At 47.1% G+C, this 15,005-nt stretch overlaps 1 protein-coding gene across 3 annotated transcripts in view; it reads right to left on the reverse strand.

Annotated features, from left to right (window-relative positions):
* LOC102376007 (cytochrome P450 2J6-like) overlaps window positions 1–9,450 on the reverse strand; it is a 28,397-nt gene extending 18,947 nt beyond the window's left edge. For 2 of the 3 annotated variants that reach the window (XM_014527725.2, XM_014527731.2), the window contains exons 1-3: window positions 8,483–8,765; window positions 5,765–5,927; window positions 1,514–1,663 (exon numbers count right to left, since the gene is read on the reverse strand). In XM_014527725.2, coding sequence (XP_014383211.1) covers window positions 1,514–1,663; window positions 5,765–5,927; window positions 8,483–8,653 — 484 coding nt within the window. In that variant the 5' untranslated portion in view covers window positions 8,654–8,765. Of the gene's footprint in view, window positions 1–1,513; window positions 1,664–5,764; window positions 5,928–8,482; window positions 8,766–9,404 lie in introns of those variants that run through there. The other variant, XM_006017099.2, reaches the window with a different exon arrangement.
* Window positions 9,451–15,005: the final 5,555 nt, after the last annotated feature.

Raw genomic sequence — 15,005 nt, forward strand, 5'->3', positions numbered from 1 at the left:
TGCGTAGGCAGGGGGTTGGACTCGATGATCTATTGAGGTCCCTTCCGACCCTAGCATCTATGAATCTATGAATCTTATGCCCAAACAGTAGACCAAATATAAATAAATTGTTTACTTGCACAAATCTAATCCCATACCCACTGGCAAAATCTGGTAGCATTCTCTTCGGAAAATAGGTGCTTCATCCTAGCCCAGAGCTGTCAAACTAATGGCCTACGAACCACTCGCAGTTTGTAATGAGTTAAGTTTTGGCCTGAAGGCTCCAACCTGAGCACTACTCCCGTCCCTGCTCCAGCTGCTGCTAGGGTCCCTGGGCCCCCCTTTCCTCCTCTGACTTCAGGTTCCTGTGCCTGCCCCTGCCCCTGCCCCTGCCCCTGGGGACAATTTGGCCCCCAGAGCTCAAGGGGCCTGTGGCTTGCAGGGGACAGGACTCCTGCATGGCATGGCAGGAAACCCATGCAGGTGTGTCCCGTGTTGGGTGTGACCCCCAGGCACTTAGAAAAGCCCCATTCTAGGCCATAACAGAACTTTTAGTCTATCGTTTTCCACAGTCCCTCTGCTTACAGCATCTAAGTCTTGGGACCAGACTAGATTTAATTGGTACAGTGCTGGACACAATTTATCCTGGTCTACAATGACCACTATATCATGCTTAGCATTGTGTTATCCACCTCAGTGGCTCAAAGCTGTGTTTGAACATGGTAAAATCTTGTACTTATGCAAGTTGGAAGAACTTCAACATGAAGGGTAGTGCTGTAAATAAACCCCACACAGTTCCCCCTTTCCTATTTTCCCAACAGGTGGCAAAGCTCTTCTTTGGTCAGCAGTCATAAGCATTTACTGTTTATATGGGCTTGGTGGAGCTGTCTCAAACCCCACAGCTGCATCACCTTGTGCAAATCGCTTCATTGTGTAAATGGTGCTGTTAGATTGAGCGCTTCTGGTCTATACTTAACCCTGAAATGAATGTAATATAGCTACCTTACATCAACACTGGATGCATGCCAATAAGCTCTCCCTCTCTTTGGCATACATCTAAGTGCTCCCCCAAAACAACTCCATTACAACCATTTCAGGATTTGGTATGCATGGAGCAGGTGAACTGTGTGTTCTGGCATGACCTGGCGGTTGTGTAGACATGCTGTAAATGGTACTGAGACAAACAAAGGCTCAGTGTTAGTAGGATACCATATATCTTATGGATGAACACTAAAGAGAAAGGAATACATGATACTGAAGATGACTAGCTGGCACTTAAACTTCCTTCCACCCCTAATTATAGCTCTTAAGTTCAGTGGTTTTACCAATAGCTTGGAGAGAAGTTTCTCAGGTCAGTATTGAACTACAGGACTAAGCACTCTGCATTGCCATGTCATTTCTTGGGGTCAGCTAGATTTGTAAATGCTCCACTCTGGGACAGAAGCTACCTGAGATCAGAGTAGGATCAATGAGTTTGCATAAAAAATGAACCCATGACTTAAAAGGACTCGTTTCATAGCAGAGACATACATACCTTTCATACTCGCAAAATGCTCCAGCAGATGCTGTGCCTCCTCTTGTACCCAGTACTCCAGGCCTTTCTTCCCTATTCCCAGGTGGCGTAAAGTCATCACCCCAAAGCGTCTCTGTTGTTTCCAGGTGCGGCCATTTGAAAAGATAATACCTGAGGCCATCAAGAACCAGTTCTTTGTCACACTAATGAATATTACACATATCACTGAAAGACCATCATTTAATGAATCCTGGAATAATTTATGAGAGTATCTTCCGAACGGGAAATGCCAGGTACTAATGGGCTCTTTAATCTAGCAGAGAAAGATATAAGAGCAACCAATGGCTGGAAGCTGAAATCAGATGAAATCACATTAGAAATATAGCACATATTTCAACAAGGAGAATATTAACAACTAGAATAATGTTCAAAGAAGTGCTGGATTCCCCATTGTCTGAGGACTTCAGACTAGGACTTGATGCATTTCTGCGAGATGAACTTTCCCTGAACAACTTATTGAACTAAACACAAGAATAACACGGTGAAATTCTACAGCTTCTCTTACACAGGTAGTCAGACTAGGTTGTTTAATGGTGCCTTCTGACTGGGAAGACCGTGACTTATTAAAGCTACAAAGTCAAGTCATTACTCACAAATGAGAAAATGCTGAATTAGCATCTGAACTGAATGAAGCTGGGGGGTTCTGCAGAAAAACAAAGTTGTGATCATGTAATCGAAGGCTGTGTCACAAAGCAGACAGCAGGGGACTGAATTAGGTTGCGTGGGCAACAATAAATCTGATTTTTACTAATTTTTTACTCCTTGGCTTTGCAACCTAAATAACAGTGTTTTAAAGTGGGATTATATACATAGACAAAAAGGGAACCCTTCACCATTGCAGCATAGACAGTGACCACAGCGTAGGACTACCGACCATGTAACATAGGTAGAAAGGGCTGTAATAACTGGAAACCATGCCCAACAGCTGAGCTTTGGGATTGACCTGGATAATCCATCTCCTCCCCACAATCCATCTCTACCTGTTACCCTGGCACCTCAGCCATTGGCAGAAAAATGTGCTGGGGTGACAGCACTGGTGTAGGTCAAGCCTTAGACCATTTTGCAGAATGCTTTTACTTGGCTTTGGATCTGGCCTGCAGGCTGGATGTTTTTTGAGAGTGTGAGTGGGATTGGGCAATATAGTAATGATTCAGTAGCATGTTATTTTCCAGAGGATACTACTCCCACATCCAAGGAGTAATCAGTCACTGAGAATCTATTTGCCATTTGTTATGTCTGTGCATAGTGGCCAGAGAAATGGGTAGGTACACACCCAAGCCAAGGACTCTCTGATATAATGGAAGATCTGGATGGGTACAAGTCAGCAGGCCCGGATGACCTCCATCCACGGCTGCTGAAAGAATTGGCCAGTGTCATAGCTGAGCCGCTGGCACGGCTGTTCGAGCACTCATGGTGCTCTGGCCAGGTCCCTGAGGACTGGAGAAGGGCCAATGTGGTGCCCATTTTCAAGAAAAGGAGAAGGGATGAGCCGGGTAACTTTAGAGCAGTCAGTCTTACCTCTATCCCTGGGAAAATGCTAGAGAAAATAATCAAAGAAAACAATCATTTGTGCAGGCCCAGCAGGGGAAACGATGCTGAGGGGAAACCAGCACAGGTTTGTCACACGTAGATCCTGCCTGACAAACCTTGTAGCCTTCTATGACTGGGTCACACACTGCCTGGACGCGGGAGCCAAGGCTGATGTCATCTTCCTGGACTTTAGGAAGGCTTTCGACACAGTTTCACACCCTATCCTCATTGGGAAGCTAGCAGACTGCAGAGTGGACGCCTACACGGTCAGGTGGGTGGCCAACTGGCTTAGGGACCGCACCCAGAGAGTGGTGGTGGATGGTTCCTTCTCGGCCTGGAGGGAGGTGGGCAGTGGGGTCCCGCAGGGTTCGGTCCTTGAACCGGTATTATTTAATATCTTCATCAGCGATTTGGACAAGGACATGGAGAACACCCTCTCCAAGTTCGCTGATGATACCAAGTTATGGGGCAAAGTTAGTACACCGGAGGGCAGGGAGCAGATTCAGGCCGACCTGGATAGGTTGGATCAATGGACAGAGAGAAATAGGATGCAATTTAATAAAGATAAATGTAAGGTACTCCACCTGGGAAGGAGGAATCCCCAGCACACCTATAGGTTGGGGAGTGTCCTTCTCAGCAGCTCAGAGGCAGAGAGGGATCTTGGAGTCATAATTGACTCCAAGATGAACATGAGCTGGCAGTGTAACGAGGCCATCAACAAGGCCAATCGCACCTTGTCGTGCATTAGCAGGTGCATGACTAATAGATCAAAGGAGGTGATGCTCCCCCTCTATGCGGCACTGGTCCAGCTGGAGTACTGTGTCCAGTTTTGGGTGCCACACTTCAAGAGGGACGCGGGGAATCTGGAGAGGGTCCAGAGGAGGGCCACTCGCATGATTAGTGGCCTTTGGGAAAGACCCTACGGGGGGAGGTTGAGAGAGCTGAATCTCTTCAGCCTTCACAAGAGACGGCTGAGGAGAGATCTTGTGGCTGCCTATAAATTTATTAGGGGAGGTCAACGGGGAATAGGGGAAGCGCTGTTTACTAGGGCACCCCAGGGAGTGACTAGGAATAACGGGTGTAAACTGGTTGAGGGTGGATTTAGGTTAGATATTAGGAAGAAATCTTGGAGGTCTTCAAGAGGAGTTACCTGGCTGGGGTCGTCTGACCTCGGTCCTCTTTCCTGCCAGGGCTGAGGGTCAGACACGATGATCCATTGGGGTCCCTTCTGACTCTACAATCTATAATCTATGAATGGTGGTTTACATTTCCAAGGGGAGAAGTGTTAGCTGTGAAGAAATCTAATGAAAGGCTTTTGGAAAGAATAACTGACTAGAGCTCTTTGGAAAAATTGGTTGCTTAGGACATTGGATTAACAAGCTAGCCATCTGAAAGGATGTAAGTATTTCCTAGATATAATTGGATCAGGAATGACACCTGACCTCTCAAGCAGCTGCACATCTGGCAGAGGAAGTTACCTGCAGAGGTGAGGAGATAAGGTTGGGTACTTAAGAGTTGCCACAGGAGTAAGTTTTTGTCTAAGGATCCCTGGGCATTGGGTGATTTAGGACCTTGTTACACCTTATGCTGTGAGCTGCACAAATGTTGATCAGTTTAGTGCTAGCCTGGAGTTTGAAGCAGTCACACCTTCAAGCACATCTGTGGGGAGTGGCCACATCTTAATGGAAAGCTGGGTTTTGTGGATCAAGAGATAATCCTGCCCTGGAGTAGCATCACTTTGAGCAGCATAGTAAGCACTTTAAACTATATTAAGGCATAAATGTGCTGACAATCCAGGAGTTAAGAGCTCCAGAAGCCACCCAAAATTACTGTATAACAAGGCCCTTAGTCTCCCAGATGATGGAAGCTGCATAGTGTGAGCTAACAAGCTACTTGCAGAAAACTGGGCCCTAGCCAGAGCCAACAGTTGCATGCTAATGAGTGGTGCAAATTAGAGTAAGATCATATCTAGTTCTTATAGTTTTCTTTGTATATCTGTCTCTTTCAATATGTAGCGGTAGAGTGATGTTGCAGCTGTGGTGTCCAGGAGTTGTACAAGAGGCAAGGATTTCTTAGGGTGAGATCTCTTACTGGAGCAACTGCATAGTTGGGGTAGAGTTAGACAAGCTTTTGAATGCAAGCCATTCTTCACTGAGACCTATAATATCTTACACAAGCCAGACAGGGCATGATTCCTCAAGCAGGCAAAATCTCCTCTGCTAGGGGCTGGTAAGGCTGGCACTGGGACAAGGGAGCGGAAGTGCACTGGCAGAGAAAGGTTTGTGTGTGAAGGACAGCTCTGGAGGTGTGAGAGTACCCTGGCTGTGCCACAGTGGGGTCCCAGGCAATGTGCTTGGGGCAGAGGGAGGCTCTAATGATCACAACCATTTCTCATATCTGGGTCACCATCCCCACTACTTCAGTACATCACCTCTGTCTTTGGCCCAGTGAGAACTGCTGACAAATTTCTTAAGGATTATTCTTTCTTGGGATTTCCCTTCTCACTTGTACACAGGGACTGTTTTCTCCCTACTTTCTTTTCAAGCCACCTGCTTACATCACTAGTTCTTCATAGCAATCTGCCATTACTATACATGAGACAGTGGTCACAAAATATGGGCGTAGCCACATGAAATGAGAAGCCAGCACTTCCATGCAATTTCTGTGCCAAGAACATCTCACCTTTTCCTTTTTCCATCACTCTGAAGAACATACTCACTGCTCGCCCAGAAACCTCCTCCGGGTGAGCAGTCAGACCGTCTTTCACTGCATGAAATCCATTCAGGACAATGATGGGGGTCCATCCAAACCACAAAGTGAAGATGTCACCATGAGTTTTTGCCAGCTGTAGAATAATCAGCACCAGTAAAGCACAGGTGACATACTCCCGTACCAAGCCAGCCAATACTGAGCCTGCTCTTATTTACCAATCAGGAGGTAGCTCTGACTGGAGAAATGCTCCCTTTTTTATGTAACAGGTGGACAACTTCACCTACTCCCAGACCCTGCTGTGGTTTCAGGGCTGACTACCCATTCTGTTTCATAGTTTCATAGTGCTCAGGGCCGGAAGGGACCAAAACAGATCATTAGGTCCGACCCCCTGCCCCGGGCAGGAACAGGTGCTGGATCATAACACCTCAGCCAAATATCTGTCCAGCCTCCTCTTGAAGACCCCCAAGGTAGGAGAGAGCACCACCTCCCTTGGGAGTCCATTCCAGCAGCCTGTTTACTACTGACTACCATGCGGTGCTTCCCCTTCCACCTCTCCATGGCATCAGAGCTGTTCTCATGCATGCTGGGCAGCTTTTATCACAAGGGCTGTTCTGCCTGCCCACCATCACTAGAGCTCTGTGTTTCAGCCAGCCCTTTCTCCCCTCCCTGGCACGGCCCTTTCACAATACCTGCTGCATGACACCCAGACATCCTCTGTGCAGGAGGATCCCTCTGTGTTTCTTGGCAGGTTCCCACTCTTCGTGCTCCCAGGGAAGAGCACAGGGAAGGGAGCAGGCCAAAGGCCTGGCCTAAGAGAACTGCCTTTAAAAACTCTGCACACCTCTCAGCCCCCAGCACCAAGAGAACTGCCAGCTCCTGGGTCCTGGAACTGTTCACAGGAACAACTTAGCCTTACTTTTCTCTGGAAGGTTTTTCTTTCCCGGGTTAGTCTAATAAAACTAACTGTAGTGATCAAGGGGTGAATGTTCATAACACAGGAGCCCTGTGATTAGTAGGCCTGTGCAAACAGGCAGCTATTCAATTCGGCTTAGGATCCGGCCGCTTCGGATGCCAGTGATCTGATCCAGAGCTCCGGATTGGTTTCCCACTTCGATTCGGCCGAAGTGGCTCCGAAGCTTTGGAGCTGCCTCAGAGATCCGGCCATAGGGTATAAAGGGGAATCAGTGAAATATCTATAACTTTGCTGTTTGTTGTCTGATTTGGATGAAATTTGCAGGGGTGGCAGGCTTCGTGGCCTGAGCAGGGGCCTCCACCCCTGCAGTTTCCACTCCCCTGTGGTGTAACACATACACATGACATGAGTTTTGCTTTCAAGAATTTGGGGTGCAGTTCCCCCCAATCCACTGCACCGATCTTCTTGAAACTTGGCAGGCTTCATGCTCTCAGCGGAGGCTACCACCCCTGCAAGTTTAATCCAAATTAGACAAAAACATCAAAGTTATAGATATTTAAAACATCCCCGTTATACCCTATGGCCGGATCTCTGAAGCGGCTCCGAAGCTTTTCCAAAGTGAGTCAGAAAGTCTAAAGAAGCCAGCGCTTCAATCCGGACATGCTGCTTCGGCATCCAAAGCATCCGAATCTTCTCTGGATCCGAAGCGTGGTCTGAAGCCTCTCACAGCCCTAGTGATTAGAGCGCTCTCTCAAGATGTGGAAGACCTTGGTTAAGTTCCCATTTCTGCCTGAAGGGTTCAGATCCACCCCTCCCACTTCCACTTAGAGTGCTCTAGCCAGAGATTTTGTTTTGAATAAAATCAAGGGTTTGGGGGTGTTATTTTGTTTTTTTAACCATTTAAATACCACAGACATGTATACATGTTCAGTGCATCCTTCTAAGCAACCCTATGGTGACCAGCCTAGGAAATCCCAGCACTCTAATAGTTAAAACAGGTCTTTGAAAGTCCCTCTTCTAAACTGAATGCTTTTTAAAAACATGGACTGAGAGGGGTCTCTCAAGCTATTTATCCTTTCACTTATCCAAGAGATAATAAAATTCATCCTTCCACCTCTGCCCCTACACACCCCACAGTCACAAGGCAGTTTGTGGAAACAAAACCAGAAGCATTCTACACCATGCCACAGGTAAAAAGCAGAGCAGACAAGGGCACTGCCAATGCTCGGCTCCTGCAGTGGTAGAGAAGTGATAAGATAAATAAGAATTTGGCCATGTCACACCAGAAGAAGGCAGGAAAACCCCAAAGTCCTTCCAATTTGACTTGGCAGGAAGGGGGAAATTCTGCTCTGACCCCAAATCTAACAACTAGCTTAACTCTGAGCAGAAGAGGAAGATCTTCCAGGCAGGTACCAGAGAGGTTTCTAAGCACCAACAGCAGCAGTACTCTCCAGTCAAAATGCTCACTTCTGTCTAAGGCTAATGGCCAATCCTTCAGACAAAGGCAGCAGGAAATACAGCCTTCAGGAGGGAAAAAGTTCCTTTCCTGGTCCTACAGGTGACCAGCAGAAGCCCTGAACCATGGAATTACTATAGTCATTTCTTACACCGACACAGAAATATCACTCCCAGTGTTGTTAAACTCCTGTGACCACCAGTTTTTGCAGAAGTATGCTGCATCCCATGCTAAAAGAAACCTCTCTTCTGTCTAATAGCTGATCTGATAATTTGACTATGAGCCCATTAATTAAATAGGAGTATCTGAAAATACTTACCTGCATGAGGAAATCACGATGAAGATGAAAATGCAGCTGCAACAAGTTTCCAACAACGGGCAGAGGAATTGGCCCAGGGGGAAGGTGTCTACTTGCCTGTCGCAGCTTCAGAAACTGCATGATTAGAAAAGACACAATTAGGGCTATGAGAGCTTGACTAATTGTCAGCATCTTGCTGATGCCTTAGCTAAGCCTGACAGCCAACATGCAGCTGTTTTGATGTTCCCACAGTACTTCCAACAGAATTTAACTTCTGCTTGTTTCCCAACTCTGGCCCTCCCTCTTTGTCACCACCCTCCCATTCTTCTCCTCCTAACATACTGTAGACTTCTCCAGGTATGAATTATGCTTAATAGATCCAGTTGCACAGAAACACTTGGTTGTAAAAGATATTATTCCCTCTTTAGCCAGACCCTCACAACACATTTCTTCAGCTCTTCATATCAAATTCACCAAATACAGATTACAAAATCTGGGGTTTTCCAGACAGTCAGAAACAGGAGGAAGATCAGGGGAAGCGTGGTTCCCTTAATGAATGGGGAAGAGGGGGCAGGCAAGCTAGTGACAGAAGATGCAGAAAAGGCTGGAGTACTCAGTGCCTTTTCCACAGGCAAGTAGTCAGTCCCGACTACTGCACCAGGCAGTACAATCTGGGGAGGAGGGGAGCAGCCCTCAGTGGTGAAAGAACAGGTTAGGAACTATTAAGAAAAACTGGACGTCTACAAGACCATGGGGCCAGATGGGATGTACCCAAGGGTGTTGAAGGAGTTGGCCAATATGATTGCAGAGCCACTGGCCATCACCTTTGAAAACTCATGGTGACCGGGAGAGGGCCCAGATGATTGGGAAAGGGCAAACATAGTGCCTTTGTTTAAGAAAGGGAAGAAGAAGGATCTGGGAACAACAGACTGGTCAGCCTCACCTCAGTTGCTGGAAAAATCATGAAGCAGGTCCTCCAGGAATTCATTTGTAAGCATCTGAAGCCAAAGAAAGTAATCAGGGACAGTCAGTGTGGATTCACCAAGGGCAAGTTATGCTTGACCTACCTGATTGCCTTCTGTGATGAGGTGACTGGCTCTGTGGATGCAGGGAGACTGGCGGATGTGGTGTACTTTGATTTAAGCATGGCTTTTGATAGGGTTTCCCACAATATTCTCCCAGGCAAGCAAAGGAAGTATGGGCTGGATGAATGGACTGCAAGGTGGATAGAAAAATGGCTGGATTGTACATTTTTCTACCAAAGGGTAGTACTACCAACAAGTAGCAATCAATGACTTGATGTCTAGTTGGTAGCTCGTATCAAATGGAGTGTCCCAAGCGATGGTCCTGGGGCCGGTTTTGTTTAATGTCTTCAACGACTTGGAAGATGGCATCAAGTGCACCCTCAGCAAGTTTGCAGATGACACCAAGCTGTGGGGAGCAGTAGATACACCGGAGGGTAGGGCTAGGATTCAGAGTGACCTAGACAAATTGGAGTACTGGGCCAAAAGAAATCTCATGAGGTTGAACAAGGAAAAGTGCAAAGTCCTGCACTTAGGATGGAACAATCCCATGGACTGACCAAGCAGCAGCTCTGCAGAAAGACTTGCGGGTTACAGTGGGCAATATTCTGAAAATGAGTCAGCAGTGTACCCTTGTTGCCAAGAAGGCTAATGGCATCCTGGGCTGCACTGGTAGCAGTATTGCCAACAGATCTAGGGAAGTGATTATCCCCTTCTATCTGACACTGGCGAGGCCACATCTGGTGTCCTGTGTTCAGTTTCGGGTCCCTCACTACAGAAAGGATGTGGACAAATTGGAGAGAGTCTAGTGAAGGGTAGCAAAAATGGTTTGGGGGCTGGGGCACATGTCTTGGGAGGAGGGGCTGAAGGAACTGGGCTTATTTAGTCTGGAGAAGAGGAGACTGAGGGGGGATTTGATAGCAGCCTTCAACTCCCTGCAGGAGGGCTCCAAAGAGGATGGAGCAGGACTGTTCTCAGTGGTGACAGATGACAGAACAAGGAGCAGTGGGCTCAAGTTGCAGCAAGGGAGGTTTAGGTTGGATATTAGGAAGAATTTTCTCACTAGGAGAGTAGTAAAACACTGGGACAGGTTACCTAGAGAGGTTGTGGAATCTCCATCCTTGGAGGTTTTCAAAACCTGGCTAGACAAAGCCTTGGCTGGGATAATGTATTTGGGGCTGGTCCTGTTTTGAGCAGGAGGTTGGACTAGATGGCCTACGGAGGTCCCTTCTAACCTTAATTTTCTATGATTCTATGATTCATTCCTAACATTCCCGACCCCTGGGGCACTCCACTTGGTACCAGCTGCCTCCTCGCTCCCCCAGCCCCCCAGGGCTGCCCTGCCTGCCCCAGCTCTGGCCCTTTAAGGAAAAAAAAATGGAGAGACACCTCAGGACTCACCGCTCCTGCAGTGGCCTCAGGGGGCTCATGGAAGAGCCCCCCAGGCAGCATAGGCCAGTGGGGGGCAGCGGGGATCACCCACCCCACCAAACAGGAATGGTAAGTCTGGGGTTTTTTCCATTTTGTTTTTTTCTTAAAGGGCCGGAACTGCGGTGGGCGGGGCAGCCATGTGGAGGGGGCCTGGGACAGCAGGGGGGAAGTTGGGGGGCTTGTGTAGAGTTCCCCATGCAGCGTGGGGCAGTGGGGGGCAGCAGGGATTGCCCCACATCCAACAGCACCCACTGAGTCGGGCCATTTTTTTTCAAAGTGCCAGGAGCTGGGGCGGGCGGGGCGGCCATTGCCGGGGTTGGGATGGGCCTCCCTAATTCAGAGATATCGAGATTCGGGACAGGTTCGGCCGAATCGATTCGGGACAGTGATCCAAATCTGTTGGCCAAACAGTTGGCCAAATCCAAATCCAAATCTGAAGCGAATACTTGCCGCTTCACACAGGCCTACCAGTCATCTCATCAGGGAAGGCAATCAGGTTGGTCAGGCTTGACTTGCCCCTGGTGAATCCAGGCCAACTGTTTCTAACTACCATCTTCTGCTCCAAGTGCTTAGAAATGGATCCCTGGAGGACCTGCTCCATGATTTTTCCAGGAACTGAGGTGAGGCTGACTAATCTGGAGTTCCCTGGATCCTCCTTCTTCCCTTTCTGAAAGATGGGCACAATGTTTGCCCTTTTCCAATCATTCAGGACCTCTCCTGATCACCACAAGTTTTCAAAGATGATGGCCAATGACTGTGCAATCACATCAGCCAACTCCCTCAGCACCCTTGGGTGCATCCCATCCGGCCCCATGGACTTGTACATGTCCAGCTTTTCTAAGTATTCCCTAACCTGTTCTTTCACCACTGAGGGATGTTCACCTCCTCTCCAAACCGTTCTGCCACACTTGCCAGTCTTCCTCCCCATTGGGATGGTTTCTTCCTGTACTCTCAGTAAGGCTTCCTTCAAGTACAGCCAGCTCTCCTGGACTCCTCTCCCCCTCAGATCGGCTTCCCAGGGGATCCTGCCCATGAGTTCCCTGAAGGAGTTGAAGTCTGCTTTCCTGAAGTCCAAGGTCCTTACTCTGCTGTTCTCCATCCTTCCTTTCCTCAGGATCCTGAGCTCAATCATCTTATGCTCGCTGCTGCCCTAGTTGCCTTCCACTTCTACATCCCCCACCAATTAACCCCGTTTGTGAGCCGCAGGTCAAGTATTGCCTGGCCCCTAGTTAGTCTCTCCAGCACTTGCACCTGGAAGTTGTCCCCAACACTCCCCCAAAACTTCCTAGCTTGCCTGTGCACTGCTGTAATGCCCTCCCAGATGTCAGTGTGACTGAAGTCCCCTCATGAGAACCAGAGCCTGTGATCATTAAACTTCCACTAGCTGTTTAAAGAAAGCCTCATCTACCACTTCCTCCTGGTCTGGTGGTCTATAGCAGACACCCACTACAACATCACCCTTGTTGCTCTCCCCTTGAAGCTGAACCCAGAGACGTTCAACAGCCCTGTCTCCAGCTTCATACTGGAGCTCTGGGCAATCATACGGCTCTTTTACATACAGAGCAACTCCTCCTCCTCCCCTTCTGCCCTGCCTGTCCTTCCTGAACAGTTTGCACCCATCCATGACGGTGCTCCAGTCACGCAAGCTCCCACCAAGTCTGTTATTCCCACCACATCATAGCTCCGTGACTGTACAAGGACTTCCAATTCTTCCTGCTCATTTCCCAGGCTCTGTGCATTTGTGTACAGGCACCTGAGATAACTAGTTGATTGCCCTGATTTCTCAGGAAGTATGAGAGCACCTCCCCTGCTGTGCCCTCCTGCTTACTCTTCCTCCAGGTTTCCTGCTTCCCCACTTACCTAAGGCTTTGGTCTCCATCTCCTGGTGAACCTAGCTTAAAGCCCTCCTCACTAGGTTAGTGAGTCTGTCTGCTTTTCCCTCTCTTCATTAGGTGGATCCCATCTCTTCCCAGCAATCCTTCTTGGAACAACATCCCATGGTCAAAGAAGCCAAAGCCCTGCTGGCGACACTACCTGTGCAGCCAAGTATTGCTCTGCAGGATGTACCCATTTCTGCCCAGGCCCTGCTTTGAGTAGGGGGTTGGACTAGATGACCCCGAGGCCCCCCTCCAACCCTAATTTTCTATCAAGTTATGATTCTATGAATTTTGGGCCCTACCCTTTATATGTATTTGTCATGAACATTTGTGACTGCTGGGCTGGCAGTGGTGTGCTGAGCAAAATGGCTTTGCGAGCCATGCTTGGCATGCATGCCGGAGGTTGCTGACCCCTGGTGTAGATGTATATAAGCTCATTGCCAAGACTGTAACTACTCAGGAAGTAATGTGTGATTGGCTGATATCACTGTGTCTACTGACCCCTGGGTTGACATGGCTAGAATCAGAACACCCAAAAGATTTTTATAGGTGAAAAAATATACCAGGCAGTAAAAGTAAATCTGGGCACTATAATTGAAGTTGCTATCTCTTTGAGCAAATTTATTAAGAACAAAAGAGTTCTCTCATCTCTCCACTTTACCTGTGGTAAGTTAAAGGTGGTTTGGAGGTTTCAGGCATTGTGCCTGGTAGCTGTGCATGAGGGATGTTTGCAAAGTTTTAAAATAGGTTCAATAAATATTTTCTAGGATAGTTTAGATGGAGATGACCCTGCCTTGAGCAAGGGGTTGGACTAGATGACCTTCTGAGGTCTCTTCCAGACCTATTTTTCTATGAAAGTCTTGTCCAGTTTAGTCTTAGTAAACATGCATGGACGTTCCAAACAAATATTAACAGATATTAATATTATCTTATACATCATCTGCAGCCAGATATCAAGTCTGTTTGAATCTGATACAAATTAAATATTTCCCATACTTTGTTTCTCTATGACACCAGTGGTGTGCCACCCTCCTTCTCCCAAAATCAGGCTCTCTCACGTCTGCTGCTGGACACAGTTCTAGTATCAAAAGATCCTTCCCTGACCCAGAGTCCTTCTCTGAGCATCAGGTCCTATATGGGTTCTCTGAGCAGCCTAATTTTAGTTAGCTTAACAATCTATTATTGCTCTGTAAAATGCAGTCATCTGAGGACATGCCCATTGCATATCCAGACAGGTTTTTAGTTCCTCCACATTCTTTCCAGCATGAATGACCTGTTTTTAAATACGTAATATACATAATAATAATATATATAATATTCTTTAGCTTAAACTGAGAGGTGAAAAAAGCATTTTCTATTAATTTTCCTTCATGTTTATGCAAGTAAGTCAGATTTTCTCTTTTTCCTAAATGTTTTCGTTTTGTTCCAGGGAGATCTCTGTTTAAACCTGTTACTCATTTTTTTTTTGCATAATGAAGGTGTTATCTTATAAAAGCATCAGAACTACTCAATTTACAGTGTAGAAATTCATGTTCTTCAAGATGATTTCTTTCTAATTAGCGTTTTGAAGATCTTCATTAAAGATCTTCAAAATTGGACTTCACACTTGGTAACTGATATAATAATTTTGTTGCAAATAAGCAAAAACTGTAATAGTAACATTTCTCAGGGGCTTCTTGATGTGATTAATTTCCAGAATTTTAGTTTTATGAAATACTTGTTCCTGGTTATGTGCCATTTTTCTCCATGCATCACATACTAAAGTAGAGAGCATAGGATGAAACTCTGGATTGTTTATTAAAGAGTTATCCCTTCACTGCATCAAATCACATATCATAGAATAATAGAAAATGAGGGTTGGAAGGAGCCGCAGGAGGTCACATCTAGTCCAAGCCCCTGCTCAAATCAGGACCAGCCCCAACTACATCCTCCCAGCCAAGGTTTTGTCAAGTCGGGTCTTAAAAACCTGCAAGGATGGAGATCCCACCACCTCTGTAGGTAACCTGTTCCAGTTCTTTACTACCCTTCTGGTGAGTGAGTTTTCCTAATATCTAAACTAAACTTCCCTTGCTGCAACTTGAGCCCATTGCTCCTTATTCTATCATCTGTCCCTACTGAGAACAGTCCAGCTCCATCCTCTTTGGACCCCCTGCAGGGAGTTGAAGGCTGCTACTAAATCTCTTCTCAGTCTTCTCTTCTCCAGACTTAAAAAGC

Source organism: Alligator sinensis, unplaced genomic scaffold, assembly GCF_000455745.1.
Source record: "Alligator sinensis unplaced genomic scaffold, ASM45574v1 scaffold301_2, whole genome shotgun sequence".
Lineage (NCBI taxonomy): Eukaryota > Metazoa > Chordata > Crocodylia > Alligatoridae > Alligator > Alligator sinensis.